Source organism: Caloenas nicobarica, chromosome 1 (assembly GCF_036013445.1).
Source record: "Caloenas nicobarica isolate bCalNic1 chromosome 1, bCalNic1.hap1, whole genome shotgun sequence".
NCBI lineage: Eukaryota > Metazoa > Chordata > Aves > Columbiformes > Columbidae > Caloenas > Caloenas nicobarica.
Genome location: NC_088245.1, coordinates 31,291,750 through 31,313,304, shown reverse-complemented (window position 1 = coordinate 31,313,304; position 21,555 = coordinate 31,291,750). Strand labels below are relative to the sequence as shown.

The 21,555-nt window shown below is 40.3% G+C and overlaps 1 protein-coding gene across 2 annotated transcripts; it reads right to left on the bottom strand.

The window, feature by feature from the left end:
* Positions 1-11,892: 11,892 nt before the first annotated feature.
* Positions 11,893-21,542, bottom strand: THAP5 (THAP domain containing 5). 2 transcript variants are annotated; one of them, XM_065643809.1, is made up of 4 exons: positions 21,393-21,462; positions 20,847-21,000; positions 16,692-16,881; positions 11,893-13,375 (listed from the first exon to the last, which is right to left on the bottom strand). In XM_065643809.1, the coding sequence occupies exons 3-4, from the start codon at positions 16,833-16,835 to the stop codon at positions 12,407-12,409; spliced, it is 1,113 nt and encodes a 370-aa protein (XP_065499881.1). In that variant the 5' UTR covers positions 16,836-16,881; positions 20,847-21,000; positions 21,393-21,462; the 3' UTR covers positions 11,893-12,406. The 2 variants fall into 2 exon arrangements, with proteins under 2 accessions (XP_065499881.1, XP_065499873.1); XM_065643801.1 differs by lacking the exon at positions 20,847-21,000 and having other exon boundaries at positions 21,393-21,542.
* Between the last annotated feature and the right edge of the window lie 13 nt (positions 21,543-21,555).

The following is a 21,555-nucleotide window of genomic DNA, read 5'->3' as shown; positions in this document are numbered from 1 at the left end:
AATTTGGGGAAAGGGCAACAGTATGAAAAACTGTATGTTTGGCATTTCGGGTCCGCTGGGAATAACAAAGATTAGCTGCCAGATTTGTAAAGGTAGCGTGATGTGTAACACCTGGACATCTTCAAAACCAAAACCTTTGGTCTTTAGCTTCTTCTTAAGAAATAGAAATTTGGGGAAAGGGCAACAGTATGAAAAACTGTATGTTTGGCATTACCTACATCTTACTCTGTGCAAGGGGGCTGGGGAAAAGGGCAGCAGAATTTCGTAGTCCTTATTTTGTGTATGGGAGATGTTACAGGGCCATGCATGAGGAACAGCAGTGGTAAGTTTCATGCATCCTACTTGGCCTCCAGTGCGTCTTGGCATTGTTTGTGGGATCTAACACAAGGCTGCCTGCCTGGGCCTGGCTCAGGGAATTTATTTTGTAAGAGAAATGGACTTTTGCTGTAAAGGACAGGAAATGGTCTGTGCGGTGAACAAAGAATATCAGGGTTGACTTAAAATTTAAAAATTCATTACTCTACTTTTGTTTGTAGTCTTCACTAAGATCCCTTGGAAATCACGAATCTGCTGGGAAGAAAATAAAAATGAACAGGCACTTAATGCTTTTAATGTCCCTGCAGTTCTTAAATATTATTGACTTCTGCTTTTTCTCTAGAGAGCGGCAGAAACATGGACTGTTGTGCAAGTGCCAATATTCACCTCAAATTAGCCATTTGCAGCTATAGCTTGTCTGAAAGATAGCTTGTTTCTGTTTCAAAAGCCATCAATTTGCTCATTAGAATGCAGTAAGGGGAATTTCCCAGGTGGCTATTGATCCTGTCAAATTTTGAGGCAATGTAAAATAGTGATTTTAAACATTGCACACTGTTAGAGGCAGTCCTGCAAGAAAAGGCAAGACACATTATTCTGTCATACAACATTTTATTCCTGCTTCATGTTCCATTGCTGAAAATTGTTGCAGAAAGAATAAAATGCATGTTTACCATAAATGTTGTGAAGCAAGAATATTTTCTTTTTAGTGCTTGGCCAGTGAAGGTGATAATATATCTGGGATGTGTTCTAGCAGCATTATTTCAAATGTGTTTAAGGCAAGTACAGTATTTTGCATGTTTTGTGGGTATGTATGTGTGTGGAAGAGAATAAAAGTCCTTTGCCTCCCTATCAGTTCACATCACTTCTGCCTTGTGTTCATATCAATGCATGGCACTCACTGCATCACTTCATCTGCACTGAAACTTATGTTGTACATTCATATTTTTAATTGTTCTTAAACACACTTATTTCAAACCCATATAAAAATTTTCCTGGCTGGCTAAGACATCATTCAGGAAGCTTATCATATTGGTTTAATTATCAGACAATTTTTTCCTGTAGTATGTAACTGTTAAGTAGAAAATTAAACAAACCTGCAGGTGTTTAGAACAGGCAGTTCTCACAGTGACTCCCAAAAGCTTTCCAGCTTTTATGTCTCTTATGCTGGGGACTAGATCAATGATTTACACTATTATATGTGCAGCTGTTGGTGGTGAAGGGAAATATGTCAATTTTCAAAAATCTGTATTTGGCAAAGAAATTGATAAAATAATAAGAAATGATCCATACTTGTGCCTTTATTTTTCATTCTTTGCCTTTTATTCTGCTATTCCTATATATTACCTGCCACTTGTGGATGCCTCATCCCTGAAAGTGTTCAAGATCAGGTTGGATGGGGCTTTGAGCAACCTGGTCTAGTGGAAGGTGTCCCCGTCCATGGTAAGGGGCTTGGAACTAGATGATCTTTAAGGTCTCTTCCAACCCAAACCATTTCACGATTCTATTAAAAACAACAAATAAAGGAAAGTAAAGAATGTTTGCAATCTCTCAGGACACACCAAAAACTGTGGATAATGCTGTAAATTCATTTCAGATGTTAAATAGAGAATAAAATATCTGAAGCTATGCAAATAAAAAAACCATATAAATATTTTTACTGAAATCTCACAAAATGGATACTTGAAGAAGTAAATTGATGGTTTTAGTGTGAAAGATGTAAAATACAATTTCATTTGGATTTATGACTGGTCTCATTATGCTGAGTTATATGTTTAGAAATTGTGAAATTATTCATCTTAAATACAACTGTGGCTGAGCTCATGTTTCTGTAGCAATTCTCAGATAGTGTCAGTCTCTAATATATTTTTAATTAAAAATCTAATTGGGATTTGTTATTGCTTCTAATTAATCTCCATAAATGAAATGTAGTTTTGTGCTCATTATCTGCATCCTTTTCTTCTTGCAGCATTTCCCACCTCAGCAAGTCTCACGAGCTTGGTTTATTAGTCCCTCTTTCACTACACTGAGGGGGAGGAAAACCAAGATAAAAGCCAACATCAGTCCACATTTTGCTTCTTCATCGAGTCCCTGCTGGAGGCTTGAGCTATGATTGAGTTCAAAGTTGATGTCCCGTGTGCCAGCCAAACATCGAAGATTTGCTCTACCCACGGGGAGAAAATTCAGTGTTTCTGTACCAGGTGGGGTGCTGAGCCCTTTGGGGATAAATCCCCCCCCTTTTTAAGGGTCTACACAGATAACTGAGTTGTGGAGCAGGGCCGCTGCATTGGCGGTGAGGTGTGGATGCCTTTTAACAAATATTGGTTGGGGTTCTGCCTTGAAAAGAGAGCCTGCTCTTCTACTCACCCTTACGTAGCGGCAGTAGAACATCCGCTCTTTCCTGAAAATACCTGGTCAGTCTGCTGGAGACAGCCCTGGGGAGGCTAATTCAGTGTTGTGAGAGTATTCACAATCCGCCCGTAGGCATTGAGGAAATATGGGGTCATTGCTCCATGACTGCCCCTTTGCCAAAGCCAGCTTTACATGGTACTGGATTTCTCATCACATAAAACACTGAATAAAGATTTTTGATGTAAGTTTAATAATATCTGCTGGTAAGTATGAGATCTAAAGGGCCTGATGTATTTTGCATGCTGTGAAACTCTCTCCCTCATGTCTTCATTATCCCCCATCTCCACACAGTAGCTATTCTGGTCATTGAAAGCTCCTGAACCCTATTCTTATGTGGTCTCGTAGCCTATGGACTCAGACCAAAGGTCAGTCTGCTGGTATTTATGATCTATAATATGCTTACCCAAGCAGACGTGGCTGAAAGGGACCTTGTCATGGTGTTTGCTACTGCTCCAGAGTGAAGCTATAGCAGCCACAAGGTTGTTTTCAGTCCCAAGGGGCTATCAGCGGTCAAACGTGTCTGACTACAGACAATTTATGCTTTTCATAAAGCAGTGCAGAGATCTCATGTCTGATGTATACCTGGTGAGGATGTTCTGCAGCACAGAGATTTGTGCCTCACATGTACACATGGCATACGGCCTAAGCCAGGCACCTGGTAAGTTACTTTTCCTACTTGCATACATTTTTTACAGAGATAGAAGTGTCTTTCAAAATCTACAGTAAAAGAGGCTGTAACGGTGTAAATATTTGAGCAGAATCTCCTCTAGAAGCTTGGAGAGATCTTGTTGCTGGCTGTATGGGAAATTAAGGCACAATTTGGAATTCTGCTGTGCCAAGCTCCTCCAAATTAGCATTTACTCTTCCTAACTTGTCCCTGTCCGAGAATTAGAAGTGATTTACGTGTTGAAACACAAGATTCATTTTAAGTAACTTCAGGTATTTGTAACATACATCGTCTAAATCTGAAATATCAGTCTGGAGCATCTTCCTGATGATAGTCAGTAGATAAATAGGCATTTCTTCAGTTTATTTCTTCTTCTTCATGTCAAATATTGCTTAATGGAGGTGCACTTCATGATGGAGACATGCAGAGCCAGGTGAGATGACTTCTTTCAGGAGGCTGTGGCGGAGTGGCTGAACACCGCTTTCTGCGTACCCAGAGAAGCCGCAACACCTGGGCCCACCAGCCTGAGGCTCAGTTATGCCTCCGAAGCCAGGGTTTACCTCGACACAGCTCTCGTCACCATCTGGGTTTGCAATGCCACTGCTCCACAGCCCTGTTCCGTTCATTCAGAAAATCACATGGATACTTCTAACCTGCACTATAACACCCTATTATCTGTTGTATTTTGAAAGTAACACTGGAATAAGCAAGAACAAACTTGCTTGAATGTGCAGAACCAGCATTCCCCAATTCCAATGTTGTTTGTATCATCTGAAGTTGTGTATTCTCAGAGCAAAATTTGTCCCACGACACTATAAGAGAGGAATTATGCCACACGTAAAGCTGTTGCGCACATATCTTCCCAGTTTCAAAAACACGGCTGCAGTACTTGCGTAGCAAACCAGACATCCTTGATGAAGGGTGTGATTAAACACTCACAGTATTATCCTGATTAATATGCAAATAAGCAATGCTAAACTGTTTGTGGGATTCAAACTTTAATCACTGACCCACTTCAACAAATGAGGAGTGCAATCAGGCACCACCTAAGGACAGTGAATACATCTTCTTTTGCCACTCACTTGAGTGGAAGGCTCTTGAATTTCATGTTTTATGCTCAGAATATAAATTAGTTTCCTCTTGTCTGAGGCTTTATTTCTGCAAGATTTAAGACAATTAGTCATATTGTTTCATTCCGATTCTACCCTTCTTCATTAAAAATACATTTGAAATATAAGGAAGGAAAAAAACCACCCTGAATAGTTAATCTGTTTGCATATGTTTCGACAATAACAGAATTAAAATAAAATGCAGGTCTTAATCTGATTTCTACAGCGCGATCCAGTAGCACCACCTGCTGTTTACAGAGAGCACTGCTGTTTTACCGATATGCAATAGATGACATTTTTAATAAAAAGATATACAGGATGTTTCAAAAAGATGGACCCAATATGTTACAATTACACGAAAATTTACAAATGGTTTAATGACTTATCAAATTTTAGTAACCTTTTTATAATGCTTTATGTTCTCTGCACCTGCCATATGGACAACATCAAGAAGATAGTTGATAGTTTGTGGTTGCAGAGATATAGTGATTTCAGATTGGGTCCATCTTTTTGAAATGCCCTGTATACTCCAAAAGCATCTGTACAGTTCAACCTTTTCGAATGGATGTGACACAGGCTTTTAAATTGCTTTTATGCTTTCAGAAATGACATTCTAAGTGTCCTTTGCAGGAAAGGCAGATATTTAAACAGTGATAGACTTTCATCAATGTGCCCCATAATATTTAATAATGCCAAGGGTGCATTTACTGGAAAAAGTATGTTTAGAGGCCTTATTCTTATTGTTTTATTTCTGGAAAATATTTTGGCAGAAACACTTCTCTGCGGCAGTAAATGGTCTGGTAAATTAGAAAGCTGTTACACTGACTTCAGTGAAGGAGAAAATAATGCAGTGATCCACTTGAGGCTGCAGAAAGGTAGATCAGCTTGTGTCATAAAATTCTGTGGTAAATGAGAAAAGAAAAATACATTTTTAATCCAAATCTAAGTCCATTTATAGAAGTTGTTCCTTTCTCTTTCTTGTGTTTCTCTTGCCTCTTGTCTTAGTGCTGCTATTTCATGTCTTTCCTGTGTCTTACTGGATTTCCCCATAGCTTTGAACTGTTCCTGGCACATGGGACCCCAAAGCAGGGGCAGAACCTGCTGCAGCTGATGCTGCATCGGCAGTGCAAAGAGATGCGCCATAGGAAGGCACTTTCTCCAGGCAACAACCCTAAATGCCCAAAGCCACTTGTCCTCCCCACCCCACGCACGATACCGAGCATCTCTCACAGGGTCCCGTGTGCAGGTGCCGTTTCCCCTCCAGCCCTACGACATGGCACGAGGGTTCCTGCTTGTGGAGAGGAAAACGTCTATGTCACTCAACACTAACCCGCGTCTTATGCCTTTCCTCAAGGCTGGATGTGGACTTCGTCTAGTTCTGCCTGGGTGGTTAAAAAAATTGTCATCCTGCTGTTCTCAGTGTCTCCTGGGTCTGCCCAGAAAGCAGTTGGGTCTTTCCTGTGCATCTTATCAGGCAGACACAATGTTACACAAAAGCAGGCTCTGGGTTTCTCTGCCCCACTGGTCTTACAAAGTTCAAAACATCTAAGACTAAAGGAATTTCAGCACTTATCTCGATGAGTTTAGAAATAACACATCCAGCCAAGGAGAGCTACCACTGTCATTGACATAATCAACTAATTACGGCTGTAGGAATCCGCAGTGCACAGGCAGGCCCCACCAGCATGAGGCCCCACCAGCATGAGGCCTCACCTCACGACATGATGAGCTCCACGGGTGTTGCACCATCTCACCACGACATGGAAGGGCTGTGCTAGGCTGAGCCTAGTGCTTTGCCATGGCAGCACTGGGGACAGGCTGCAGTGCAGGGGTGCGGATTTGCACATATGACATTAACCTGCAGTTAAGCAGCATTATCAAGTGAAAGGAGGCATTGAGTTGTCCACCAAAGTGTGTTAGGTGTTAAGGAAATCAGTCTATTACAGAAGTTAGGAGGTGGACGGATTTTTAAAAATGCAACATGTTGCTTCAAGTTTACTGATGAGAAGACAGCAGCTGGCATGACTTTATGAACTGTGCCATCAGTGCCCAGGAGCGCTGCAGTCCAAGGGTGTCCCATCACAGGAGGCGGAGCGGGTGACTGCCCCGTGGCTGCGGCTGGCACAGCTGGACCCCTCAACACGAGCCCAGAGCATCCCTCCTCATAGACTAGCTTGGGCAAAACAGAAGACGACATAAAAAATGAATCATAAACAAAGATGGCATTTTGAGTGAGCCCACATCTGCTGCTGGTTTTTCTAATGTAGGAGCCAAGTCTCAGAGTAGGAGAGGATATAAGTGGAAGGGATGAATAATTACAACATCACTACGGTAGAGTAAAAAGATATCAAGACATCTAATGAGACATCTAGACAGACTTCTGATGAACGCTTGTGAAGAATGCATGAGTGCAATCAGTATTTGTATCATGGATGCAAGAAAGTACAGAAGTCCCAAAGGCTTCTTAGTCTGAGAGAAAGAAAAAAAATCCCCTGTAGCTGGCACTGCATTCAGGATGAGTTAAATAAAATGTCACACTCCACCTTGTAAAGACAATGGAAAACCAGGGAAAATGGGTACCAGTTTATTCCAGATGCAACTACACTGCTTGTAGATAAGTTTAATAAAATTGGTGGAATTTAAATGAAGATCTAGGAGAAAGTCAAGTGCCAAATTCCTGCAGTAGCCAGTGGACAGTGGAAAAGAAATACAGCTTAACCTTTCAAGAGGTGAATTAAGAAAACAGCCCATATCTGTTAAATCTGTAAAATGTTGAAGTAATTAATTACATCGGTGGAAACAGACAGTCAAAAGTTTAAAAAAATGTTGACGTAAATGCAAAATTATTGAAAAGACAAGAACATTTTACTTGGATGAAGATAAGCCTGATACATTACAGAAGGAATGATGATGTAGCATACTACTTTGATGCTGGGCTGCAGTCACACAAAAGCAGTGTCCATTTGATCTCAGGGAATCATATAGCACCTTTGAGAGTCCGTAAAGTTTAGTGAAATAAAATTGTGTGCAAAGGCTGTACAGCTTTATGATTAGGAAACACTGAAAACAACACGTACCTGTAGCATCTAATTCAGTGACACGTGGCAGTTTCCAACAAGGTATTTCTCCTTCCTCTTAATGATTAGCCTGCGTAATTCAGTGTCAGCATATCATTGATCCGAAGCACCTAGTTGTATTTTCCTGTAAGAAACAATAGCCAGCCACAGTACTAAATATTCCAAAATTAATACAAAAGGTCTCTGCCCAAAATATTTTGGTGGAATCAATTTGCAAGAGTCACCTACAAAAACCAACATTGATTCTGGTCTACCTTCAAACTGCTTTGTGGAGTTTCAACCTCTTCAATGCTACAAACTAGTCCTGAGAAAGGCTATATATAAAATCATCTTGTTTTCAGGCAATCTCTGGGTTGTTTTTTTTTTCAAGAGTGATGGTGTTTGTCTTCCCAAGTAACCATTATGTGTGATGGAGCCCTGCTGTCCTGGTGGTTGCTGAACACCTGCCTGCCCGTGGGAAGTAGTGAACAAATTTGTTGGTTTGCTTTGCTTGTGTGCGCGGCTTTTGCTTTACCTGTTAAACTGTCTCTATCTCAACCAAAGGTTTTTCTCACTTTTACTCTTCTGATTCTCTCCCCATTTCCACTGAGGGGAATGAGTGGCTGTGTGGGGCCTAGTTGCTGGCTGGGTTAAACCACAACAGTCCTTTTTTGGTGCCCAGCACGGGGCTCAAAGGGTTTGAAATAACAGATTTGATTAGAATGTGCTAGATTGGATTTATAGCTGTTATTGCCATTTAGCTATTAATTTGCAGGCTCCTGTGCTTGCCATGAGGCTTGCTTGCCTTACTTTAAGTTATTCTTGTGCTCATTAGTGGCTCCTTCTTGCTTGGGCTGCTTGCTATACTGCTTATCATCTTACTCTGCTGTGCCTGTGAACATTTTGATAACAGCAGTGGGTGCCTGGGCTGGCAGAAGCCCAGGGCATTGCTGCTGTTCCAGCGCTGATGTACTGGACAGGCTGCAACTCCAGTGTGAACTCAAAACAACAGGTACCAAGGTCAGTGATGAAGAAGGGGCAGGAGGTGCTCCAGGTGCTGGAGCAGAGGTTCCCCTGCAGCCTGTGGTGCAGACCATGGTGAGGTTGGCTGTCCTCCTGCAGCCCATGGAAGTCCACAGTGCAGAAGATAACCACCTGCAGCTTGTGGAGGATTCCATGCTGGAGCAGCTGGATGTTTGGAGGAGGCTGTGACCCTGTGGGAAGCCCACACTGCATGAAGAACTGAAGCCTGTGGGAAGGACTCATGTTGGAGTTTATGGAGGACTGTCTCCTGTGGGGCAGACCCCACACTGGAGCAGGAGAAGAGTGTGAGAAGTCCTCCCCGTGAAGAAAATGGAGCAGCAGAAACAATGGGTGATGAATTGACCACAACTGCCATTCCCTGCCCCCTGCGTTGCTCAAGGCTGGGAGAGAGAAGGTGGAGAAATTGGGAGAAAAGTTTAATTTGAGTTGCATATTGTGGGAATTACTATAGTGAAAACTCCCTGTTGCTCGCCAGGCTAGGAACAAGGGGAGGAGTTCCTTGCAATGTTAAACCCCATAACCTGCCCTAAAGGGACCAGGGGTGGAGACTGTAATGGAAATACCTTTAAATTGTTTTAACCCATGATTTGAGTTCCATGTTCTAGGAATTACTATAGCAGGAACCCTGCAAACCAAAGGAGGAGAAGTCTTACAAGAAGCCGTGCAAGTGCAGCAATGACTCGCCTGAGTTGGCTTTGGGGCTCAGTAACTCCACACAACACAGCACCTCTTCCGTCCTGAGGGACCACCGTAACAGATGGAGCCCAGAGTCAGAATGAACTCAATGGACATTTTGTGGACGTTTTAGATATTTCACAGGGGTGGTCCACAGACCAAGGGAATGATATCTGTGTATTGCACCAACGGATGGGAAGGGAGGTGGTGGGTAATGAGAATGTATCAGATAGCGTGAGACGTAGCATGACGTAAATGGTATAGAATAAGTGGCGGATATTGTCCTGATTTTGGCCAGGGTAGAGTTAATCTTCCTAGTAGCTGGTATAGTGCTGTGTTTTGGATTTAATATGAAAATAACATTGATGATACATTCATGTTTTAGTTGTTGCTAAGCAGTTAAGGACTTCTTAGCTTCTCACCCAGTGCCAGGTGCACAAGAAGCTGGGAGGGGACACAGCTGGGACAGCTGACCCTGACTGACCAAAAGGATATTCCATACCACATGACATCACGCTCAGTATAAAAGCTGGTTATATCAAGGTTGGCACACTATGATCTGACACACTGAGAGCAATCACATGTTAAATTCAGAATTAAGGAAAACTGGTAAATGTAAACCTAGAGCTATAAAGCTCTACTTAAAAACACTAAGTTAATAAACTGTGATATTATTTAACATCTCTCATTAGACATGTTTGCTTAATAGCTGTAATATCCTGTTTGGTAAGAGAGTAGGAGTTACTTTAGGCAGCAGTTAGATAATAGGTGTGGGTGAGAACAGCTAATTGGAGACCTTAATAATGACTTAACTGGCACAAAAAGCTGTGCATAAAGGCAGAGGGTCTGTTATGCACTGTTATGCACTGTAGGTGCATTGGCTCAAATCTCTCTATAGCTGGGAAATTCGTAGACTTGGTGATATGCTTGTAGAGTTACTGACTTTTTTCTGTTACAGTCCCAAGTAACTCCATTAAAAAAAAAAAAAAAAAAAGGGAACATTGAGCATTTTTTCTTCCTAGGTTTAAAATATTCTGTGCCACAAATAAAATTCACAATTTCTATACTGAGAACTGTTAGTAAAGGCAAAAATATATCAGAAATGCAAATATGTTAAAAATCAAAACCAAACCATTTCCCTTGGGAACAGAGCTTTGCTGAGACAACAGCTTAAAGTGTTGCAAGTCTTTTGCCATGTCTGAGCTCTCCTTGCCATTCGAGAACTACAGTGGACTTTTGAAATGCGTGGTCAGTCTTAAAACATATACTGTTAGTAGAGCATTTGTAATGACATCCATGAAATTTCTAAAATTGCCAAACCATTTAGCAATTTCATACAGCATTTTGTAGATATCTTTGAAAGATCTCTTACTTTATAAAAAATTTCAAAATGTGCAGTGCAGAGATGCCACCTGGACAAAGTTCACAAGATTAGAGTCTGCATAGCAGCAATCATTCTAGAGGATACAGGACACCCCTTGTGATTTCAGAGCACACAAGGCAGAACGGGCGTGTTGTTACAAGGACAGCACTCTGTAATAAGAGGGAAAAAAATGAGGGGGTCAGAGTCCTGGTAAATAATTCATCATAACTGACCTTATCTTTAGGAATTTCCCCAAGCATATCCTGTACTTAGAACCTGAAAGAAGTAAACAAGGACAAAACAGGCCCATTACAGTGGTTACTGATACAGACTAACCTCTTACAGCACTGTGCTTTAGCAGACCAACTTCTATGCAGCTATGCTGTGATTTCAAAAATTTTTCTGAGATTCGACTAGTTTGCATCTTATCTAGTTGGAGACAGAGACCAACTTTGTAATTAGTGTTGCTTGATCCTCATTTCCTTATAAAAAATTTCCAGAACAGTTTAGGATGTGTCTGACAGAGAATATAGGTAATGAGACTGGAAAGGATTTTCCTCCAGTCCTAGGCTGAACTGGTGGTATGATACTTTTGAATAAAGGAAAATAAATCCAAGTCCGTCAAATAATTTAATCACTGTAGAATAGACTAGTTCAGTTGGAAGGGACCTGTTATGATAATCTAATCCAAGTGTGATGTGCACTTGAGACTAGATGACCTAGTACTAGTTCACTGTACCAGATTGTCCAGTGAACTGTAGATCTAAAGGGTGGCAAGTAGACAGAATAAGCAGAAAATATTTAAGCAAATTAACTTCCCTCAAAATTAATTGTCAGTATCTTTCTACTGTAGTAGAAACATTTAATAAAATTAATACAAGGGAGAGGATTTTTAGTTTTGCAATTCTATTTCTTGAAGAGTAAGATACAGAAAACTAATGAGCCAGAATCTGGTACTTAGACTAACAATTTGCTCTGCAAAGCATTGTTTTCTTCAGTGTATTATTAAGGGTATGCACATTACCCAGCCATAGACTGTAAGAGGAGAAATGCTGAGCAGATACCACTCACTGAACAGCCAGAGCTTTCCCTTTCACTAACTAGCAAAAATACCACTTTTAAGATGGTTCTTTCTATTTGAGCTGAATGATAAGAAAAAAGTGATTGTTCGCTGTAACATTATCTTAAAGAATTTTTGTTTCTAGAACTAAATGAAACACATTTTATTGCAGAAACAATTTTAATAAGGTCAAAGTGTACAAAAGAACTAGGAGAACAAATGTCACATGAAAAAATTACAGAGTAATTGTTGCCTTACTGGACGATGCCTATTACACACCTCATTACTCTTTTGAAAGAGAACTGGGATGCCTTTTAAAAAACAAAACAAAACCAAAAAAACCCCAGTTTTATAATTGTCCATCCTACATGGTTATTCTTTCCATTCTACTTCTACCCCAGATACAGCTGTTGCATGTTTCAGAGGTGCCAGCAGCTTAAAAAGGTTTAACTTATCTTTATTGATTCAATTCATGAACTTTCTAACAAAATATTTCCAGGTTTTATTTTCTCTAAAAGCTTAATTGCAAGCCACGTTTTACAGAAAATATTCTACCATTGGTAGTGGTTGATGTAACATTTTTTAAGAATATTTGCTCTTCACACAATTTGCATTAGACATTTAAAACGGCATGACTGAAACAAAAGTTAATTTGTCCAAAAGAACAAAGAAGCTAAAAACGTATTTTAGAACAACCATCGAAGGCCTTTATGGTATCATAGTCACTTCAAGTGTGGTAAAGCAGTTCTCTACAATCTTGAGCTTTTCTTCAGAGAGCAGGTTTTCTTGCTTCAGTTGTCCAATAAGAGCTTCCAAGGACCTGAGTCTCCCCAAAGTTTTTCTCTCCTGCATTTCAAGTAGAGTTATCTTAGAGTGGAGCTTTGAAATCTTCTGCCAAAGGTGATCTCTGTCTATGTCTTGTTTGCAGTATGAATGCTCAGTTTGTAATACCTCACTTCTACCATATGCATGCATATACATAGATTTATCTGTTTCTGTCTCCTCTGTGTCAAGAAACTCTTGTGTAATAGGCAGGAAAGAACTATTTACTATTTCAGGCTCTTCTGGACTCTCAGCTGGCACAATGATAGCAATGACAGATTCTTCACTTCCACTGAACTGTTCAATAGCTTGTGTGACTGTACTCAGTAAAACTGCATTTTCACTTGTTGGCTGCACTTCAACAGAACAACCTACAACATGAGAGTTGGGATCTTCAATTGCATAGTCAGTAATTGAACCTAAAGCATTTTTCAGTTTCAGAGATGAATTCAAGTAGTCAGGGTCTGTAAAATGCAAGACTGTAGCTGTACAGCCTACTGGATCCTCTACAGAAGTATGAACACTGGTAGCTTCCATGCTCTGGACTGCTGCTGCCATTAAAACAGGATTGGGTGGATGTATATGTTGCTTAGAGGAATTATCAAGGTTGACAATGTCTGCCTGAAAGCCTTCTCCATTTTGAAGTAGTAGTTCTTGAGTTTTTAAAGGTTCACTCAATGTAGGTGAGCAAACTACTTCTGCTTTTTCTTCTACATTTTCTGTAATTACAGGATTTTTCTTTGGTGTACAAGGTTCAAGTGACACAGATGCTTTCTCTGACAGTACATTTGTATTTGCTTCTTCTGGGTCTTTTCTCTTTGTCTCTTGTGGTTTGTTCTGAGAAGAACCTTTCTCCTGGAAGAAAAAACAAAAACAACAAAAGAAAACAAAAACAAACAGCTTGTAACTAGGAGCACACATAAAAATTAGGCAAATCTCATTCTATAGCGTGATAATGCACAAGGAATAATTTAGACAAGCACTCTTTAAAAATCACACCAGAGACCTGAAAATTCATCTACATGTCTTCCATAACTTTGCTTCAGGTCCTAAATGTTAAAATACTATTTCAAAGCTCTAAAGACAATAGTACATTTCTTTTTCAAACTCTAAGGCACATTACAGATTTCTATGAGTCATAATTTTAAAACCACTTAAAGAGAAGTGGCTTCACAAATCTGTCTGACAAAGTGTGGCTAGCATTTCCTACTACCACCTGAAACATATTAAATATATGTATATTAAATATACACAGTATAAGATTTTTGCATTAAAGATGCAACAAAGTTGTTTCAGAAAGATAAAGCAAAGTTTTAGTCATGCAGTCTACCCTGAACAGAATTTAACAACAACAACAAAAGATTATGAACACAGGTTTGCAGAATAATGAAACATATTCATGCACAATCACACAGGCTGATTTATAGACAAGGAATTCAAACCTGATAACTGAACTTCGCAATTCATAAAAATCGACAACGTTTTTTTTGTATGGATAGAAATCTTAGCAGATGGATACAATTTTAATAGGAGTTTAAACAGAAGTTGTTACTGAAAAAGGGACAATTCGAAGCTTATCTTTATTTAGCCACCTTCTTTTCCCCTCCTCCACATAAACTACATCACCACATGATCCGATTTAAGATCAGTATCCAAACAAGCTTTTTGGTATGTCAGTCAGTAAAACAAAAATACGCCAATAGTGTCTTATTTTTTTCTAGTAGGCTTGATTATGAAAAGAACAATCTGTAGAACTTGTACTCGTGTTAGGCCTGTGAACTAAAAAGCAAAACCAGAAAGGACAGGTTGAAAAATCAGTTTATGATGTTTTTGATAAAAGATAATTTCAAAGTGAATGTTCATTAAAGTGCGTATATAGTCTGAAGTATCCTAAATAAACTAAGCTTTGTAATCCAATTTTATATGAAACTTCAGTCTTAAAATGACTGAAAAATGTATACAAAAATAATATTCATTTGGTTACCTTTATATTTTCAAAGCTGATACTTAAGATCACATCAATCTCAGGGATTTTGAGAGAATGAAGTACTTTCCTTTCTCTGTTCTGCCAGCAGCTGAAAAAAGCCTTCTCAGACAAAGTCTTTTAACTAGACAGATCTCTTATGAAATACATCAGGGAAATGTCCCCCAAATCCTTGCCCATCAGAACTGCCATTAAAGCTGAAGCAAAGGCATCAAAACACCTCTCAGGATAGAGCTGCTTAAAGAAAGATCTTTACTTTCATTGGTAAGTTTTCCTGTCCATCGGTCCCTGCTCTCGCACTCTTGTTACAGTCTTCAAGAGAAAAATCCTTGCCAACTAATGTAGAATGGTTCCTGACATTGAAATGCAGGCAACTAACACTGCTCTTGAGGACAGGAACATTCTTTATTTAGAAGAAGAAATAATTTAAAATGTTTCCTAAAGAACCATGAAGCATTTCTGGGAAGATATCCTTCACTTCCTCCGTAATACATAAAGCAAGGTGGTGGTGAACAATACACAAATATTGCAACTCTTTGCTCTCCATTTTCCAAACCAAGGGTTTATAGACAACTGTTGAATGGCAGCTGGGGACCGTGTCTTCTTGTTCCTCTACATTAACTCAGGAACACACTAACAAGGGATTCTCCCCCAGAATAAGGAGAGCCCTTACCCATGTCTTTGTGAATATTCAGTCTACGTAGAAAATTCAGGTTTGGGGCAACTATAGACCCGATGGCCAAGGCAACAGATATTGTTGACTTGCTGAGGTGGTCATGGACAGGGCACGTCTTTATGTTTAGAAAAGTGAAGTCAGAAGCATGAGACTGAAAAAATAATGTCAGAGAGAGAAGTGAGGCCCCAAGAAAGCAAGTTCATGGTATCACAGATGTAAAGAACTGGCATCTCTCTTCTTTTGATAGCAGGGAAGTGATGGATACATTGAAAGGAAGCACAGAATATTCTTTTTCCAAACTGGATAAATCTATTTATCTGCTCCCAGATACATATGTTGCTGAGGCAAAAATAATTTCAAGAAGCCATTGGTATGTTCTTGGCAACACCACTGCATAAAATTTTGTTATCTTTGTTACCTGCCCATCTTTGTAGGTATACTATGACTGGTCTATGGTCACATGGGAAACAAAAGAGAATGAAGAAAAGGGGAAGAGCTGACTTTTCTTTGGCAGGAAGTAACATAGTTTATCTGTAATTGCACAGAAACACAGGGCAGTCAAGTCCAGCTCTAAAGATAGTGCTCCCTGTTGCAGTAACAGCACAAGGAAGTGAAGGATACATTGAAGCTGGGTGGGAGGGCTGGAAGGAAAGATATTTATTGCTAAATCACTACTGCCATAAATAGGAAAATTTTGTATTTCTATATTTGAGAGATTTATCAAGATTGCTTTTCACTCTACCTAGTCAAAAGCGGTGCATTACAACACTTGCAGCTATCAAAAAAGACAGAGAAATGAAGGACTAAAAATGAATTGTTTTGTAAAACTAATTGACTTCACGTCAGTTTCAGCAATTTAGCCTTAACTCCAGTCCTTACACTTCTCCCACCTCCAACATGATGATCCAGAGGAAGACAGTTATGTGCCAGAAAAGAATTAGCATAGCTTTGATCAAGATTAGGTGCTTGGGCAGCACAGTATTTTTGTGTAATCAATAGTACAACTCTGTAAAAGACAAGATGGAATAGTCTTTGTGGGATATATTTAGTAGCCTGCTCTCCTGAGTTCTTAGATGTTAGAGAGGTTAGGGACAGGAAAGAAAAATGTGTAGTTTGAAACTAATACATTCCAAAGCCAGTATTCATGTGCAGTTAATATAAGACCTTAAAAGAACATTAAAATATTAATTAAGAGTAATTGCACAGGAAAAATATTTAGAATCACAATATTCTCACAGGAAATTCATTTTCCTATGGGAAATTACCTATGCTTCCATAATTTCCAGTAAAAAAAAAGATATTGAACCGCCAGTCAAAGTATGGGAAGTTGTTCTTCCTTTACGCTACTTAATCACATACTCGTTTTGTGTCAGTCCTGCTGATAAAACATTTTGATGGACTGGAATTCTATTTTAAAAATAAAATACAAATATATTGCAGATAATTAGAACATATGTATTACATAAATAGTTGGTTAGCTTTGTACAAAACAAAAGATAGAAATACATTACCTCATCACCTGGGGAAGAGAAAATTGTTGGTACAGCAGTATGCTTCAAGTACCGTATACCCCATCGCACATCAAGGGAATCGGGGGTAAAATGATCACTGCACAGAAGCTGGTGCTTACTTGGAGTCCATGCATCTCGTTTCATATTTCGCAGCCATTTCTCAAGTCTCTCTTTATCGTGAAGCGGAAATCTTTTTCAAAGCAGTTGAAAAAACAAACAAACAAACAAAAACAAAAAAACAAAGCATAATATTTTCTCTTTCTTCTTTTCAAATAAACAATATCTCATTGCTCCTTACAAGGTAGTCTTGCCTTACAAAAAGATTAAAATATTCATTTTTAAAAATTAAGTATGAAATGCTAATCAGGATGTTACTTACACATTAATCCAATAACTATAAAAATTATTTCTAGTTGGATATTTGCGCCAGAGTTCAGCAGCATAATTTCTGTTTACTTCTGATAGCCAAGCATTTCAGAACTTGTTGCCAAGATGTTTTAAAAGGCTTTATCCTGCAACACCTGCTACGAAAGTAGTTCTGCTGAACTCAGACAAAATACTCTGACTTCATTTTAAAAAGTTAGGTCCGGTCTTCAATTCAGAAATAGTATTTATGGAGCTTTTTGTCTTACCAGAAACAATCAGTAACAAAACTTTTTGCTACTATTTTTGCTTAACAGAGTACCTCTTAATTTATGCCATACTTTGGATTATCTGATAACTTGGAAAAGTGAATATTGCCAGTGCAGGATTTAAATTCTGTTCAAAAAGCAAATACACACAAATGCAAAGCACTTCTATATTTTGTGTTTCAGCAATTAAGCTTTCTTACAACATTGAGAGCCCACACAATATTATGTAAACTGTAACTAGCTTTTGAACCATCTAACCTACTTGAAAAGGAAAATGAAGAGTGTACATGTTCATAGAAAAAAATTCAGTCAATTTTGAAAATATGTGCAAATGGCCAGAAAAATTACATGGGAAAGAGAACTAAATTAAAAGAAAGTGGTCAAAGATACATAGTTTACTTAATGAATCATGATACACAAATTAAAGGGAAATTAAAGGCCCATTATGATGCATGTACAGTCAAGCAGTTATGGTAATGGCAACATGAACATTCAGACCACTCTTGGCTCTCATCTCTTACCAGACAGGTATCGGGGTATTTGAACTGTGCTTGCAGATTTCTGTAGTGCATATCAAGTTTCCTTCGACTCTAGCATATAACCACATATGATACATAAACTGTAATTTGAATTCTGAGCACCGTTAAATTACTACAGTTAAGAAAACAATATTCCTTAGAAACATGAACAATAATAATAATAAAAAAATAATCTGCTTTGGGGTACTTGAAACTGTAAGAAAGAGATTCATGTGGTCATTAAACCTGACCTGGTCATAACTGTAGGACATAAAAACTATCAGCTGTTGGTAGTATGATGGACAACAGAAACATCCACACATGAGCAAGTGCCCACAATTTACAAGACACAATTTTGCTCCATAAATAGAAATGGAGCAGTCCTAACTCCATTTCTCTTCCCTCAGCTCTTTTTTCCTTTAAATTAACAATCAGTTCTTTTGATAATGTTTATTATAATACCATCTGTTAATGGAACTTAAATGCACAAAATTTTGGTTCTGCAGTGAGGTATTCACACACAACAGAAGCTGGGGAGAGAACCTGGAGTGCCTGGTGTCACCCAAAAGCTACAAAAGGCACCACTCAGCTGGGCTACTTCTTGGCAAACCCTAGATCCCACCCTCAAACCCCTGAAGCTGCATGTTTCCTCCAAAAGCCGCACATAGCAATGACTCGTTTACGCAGGCCCACCGTGTTCCAAAACTGCAAACTTAGCTAATTTTCAGAGCAAGATACCTGAGATTCACAGGGTAAATGTCCATGTCTCCCCCCCTTCCCCAACATTTTGAATTTGTTGCCATTTAAGTTTTGATGTTACCAAGGAAACGGAGCAAGGTTTTGGTCCATCTGGCTCTGAGTGTCTGCAGGAATGCAAGGAATAATGCTAGCACAAACACAATAACCTCTCAAGGACAGAGTAGAGGTTCAGCCTTTTCAAATCCTGCCTACTCAGATTGTGTACACCCAATAGCAGCATTACATATATTATACAGCATGCCCTACAAGCAGCAGAGCTCAGCCTGGGAGGTTACTACATAGGTCCAAAGAAGACTCTCAATAAGAGGATGGCGTCTTTCAACTGAAGGTCATGTCACCAATCACACTCTCTGAGAAGGGTGTGAGAGCATTTGCTTCCATTGCCAGTACTTTTGCAACACAGCACTCACCACCTTCCCCACAGTCAGCCTGCTTGTGCTGGTGTTGGCTGGGATAGCGTTAATTTTCCTCATACTATGGGGCTATGTTTTGGATTTGTGCTGAAAACAGTGTTGATAACACAGGGATGGTTTTGTTATTGTTGAGCAGTGCTCACACAGAGTCAAGGCCTTTTCTGCTTCTCACACCACCCCAGCAGTGAGGAGGCTGGGGGCGCACAACAATTTGGGAGAGGACACAGCCACGACACCTGACCCCAGCTGACCAAAGGGATATTCCATATCACATGACATCACGCTCAGTATATATTTTGGGAGAAGAGGAAGGATGGGGGGGATGTTTGGAGTGATAGCGTTTGTCTTCCCAAATAACCATTACACATGATGGAGCCCTGCTGTCCAGGAGATGGCTGAACACCTGCCTGCCCATGGGAAGCAGCGAATGAATTTCTTGTTTTGCTCTGCTTGTGTGCACAGCTTTTGCTTTACCTATTATGTCTTTATCTCAGCCTATGAGTTTTCTCACTTTTACTCTTCCAATTCTCTCCCCCATCTCACCAGGGAAGGGTGGGCAAGCAGCCGGGCTTAAACCATGACACTGCCTGGGATGGGAAACTAAATCTGTAGTGAGAGGCAATGTTTGATATAAAAATTTATTGTTTTATTGTAAAGGCAACTTTGCTAAAACCTACTCCTGCTTCAGTACCCCCTTACTCATCAACAGAATCTGTTCTCTGGTGTAAATGAGACACAAAAAAAAGAGGAAAATGGAAAGAGGAATTAGACAGAATTTATTCAGGAGCTGCCACTGCTGCACAAGTCAGAGAGATGAAGAAATAAAACAAAGGCAGGCAGTTCAGCCAGCTGAGATTAGGTCATAGTTATGAAGTTCAGAAGGGGCTCAGACCCAAACCCACAGAGCAGCAGAGGACTTATTTGGGGTGCTTACAGGCAAGGGAATAAAACTGGCAGTTCACATCAGTAGTAGTTACTAATGTAGGGCTAAAGATCTCTTCAAATCAAATCTCAGCACCCCTTCTACAGGACCATGATACTCAAAATGCAGCAAAATAAAATGGCTAGATAAAACAGCTGTGTTTTTGCAATCATCTTTATACTGATGCCATACATTTGAATATAAATATGTATTGGCACTCAAACTTGTTTTGATCATCCATGTGGCACTTAAATTCTCTAAAGCAATATAAATAACTTATTTACCCTCATTTTCATGATTGTTTTATGATGAATCACATATTAAGAGGCATGCCAGGAAAAGGAGCTTTCCTTCAATCTAAACTAAAATCCCTTTCAAAGCAGTCTTTCTGTGGGTCTCCCTACCTAGCCTTCCGGATCTTGGAATTACGACGACTACTCAGCAACTGAAACAAACTGACAACTTACCTTAAGGTATAAGTTTTACCAAAACAGATTTTGAGGCTAGTTGTGACATTTATTCTTCAACTTTTTCCTAAAGGCTACAAAATTACTTCTGTTCACAAATGCTTATCAGTTTTATTCCACAAAAAACCATTAATATTTAGTCACTTGCACTGTGCTCCTCTCAGGGTTGAGAAACGCTGTTTTAGACTCACCATTCTGGGAATGTATAGCCACGTAACCACAACAGTACAGAGGTTGCTGCGGGCCTGGGATGGTGAGTAATCAGTCAGGTGGCTGAATAGTACTATGCATCCACCATAAACTGTTTTTTTTGGCACGCAAGCCAGTTAGCTTCCAGCTAGCTCAGCTGCCTCCAAACAAACCAGGAATGCCTTTGTTTGCAGTGTAAGCAAGATAATAATTCCAGTGGCAATATTTAATTTTAAAGAACCGATACATGTTTACCTTTCTACTCTGTTAGGCCCTCCACTTAGCTCGCAGGCTGACAGATCCAGGACATTCAGCTCCTTCACTGCGAAGCCAATGCCTCCACTCAGCCTGCCTCTTCCACAAAGGCGGCCACGCCTCGGAAAAACGGGGTAACCGGTGCCACTGACAGCTGAACAGCCTCGTGGTTACAAGCACGAATGCTATTTTTTAGACGAATCTCTTTGGCTTTCCCTTCAAGAGTCCTCTGCGCCTATTCAGGAGCTGCTGTCCCCACTTCGCGGGGAGGTCAATAAATACTCAACCCGCCGACCCTTTTTCCCTTCTCTCTCCCCCTACCCCCGCCTGGAAATGAAAGCCTTCTTTCCCTCCCTTCGCTCGGGACCAGGCAAGGCTCAGAGGCGGCTCCCAGCCCCTGCAGTGAGCTTCTCGGCCATTTACCGCCCCACCCGGCTCCTGAGGGGCCGCTGTGGGCCTCGCCTCACTCGGGGTGGGCCGCTCTGGCGTTCGCCATGCCTGTGGCCAGCCCTCGCGCAGGCCCTACCCCCCTCCCCAGCCACTCACGGGTAGAAGCTCAGTTTGCGCTGGTCCCTGGCGGTCTGGCCGCCCCGGTTCTTGCAGCAGGACGCGGCGCAGTACCGCGGCATGGCGGCGCGGCCCGGGCGCGGCCCGGAACCATCCACGCGGCGGCGGGGGCGCGGGGGGGGGCGGGAGTCACGGGGACAAC

Excerpts from the sequence above, each read along its gene's own strand:
- THAP5 (XM_065643801.1), bottom strand. The coding sequence starts at position 21,475 with ATGCCGCGGTACTGCGCCGCGTCCTGCTGCAAGAACCGGGGCGGCCAG. Across the intron at positions 16,882-21,392 it reads CGCAAACTGAGCTTCTACCC|ATTTCCGCTTCACGATAAAG; the intron begins GTGAGTGGCTGG and ends GCTTTGAAAAAG. Across the intron at positions 13,376-16,691 it reads TCTCTTCCCCAGGTGATGAG|GAGAAAGGTTCTTCTCAGAA; the intron begins GTAATGTATTTC and ends TTTTTCTTCCAG.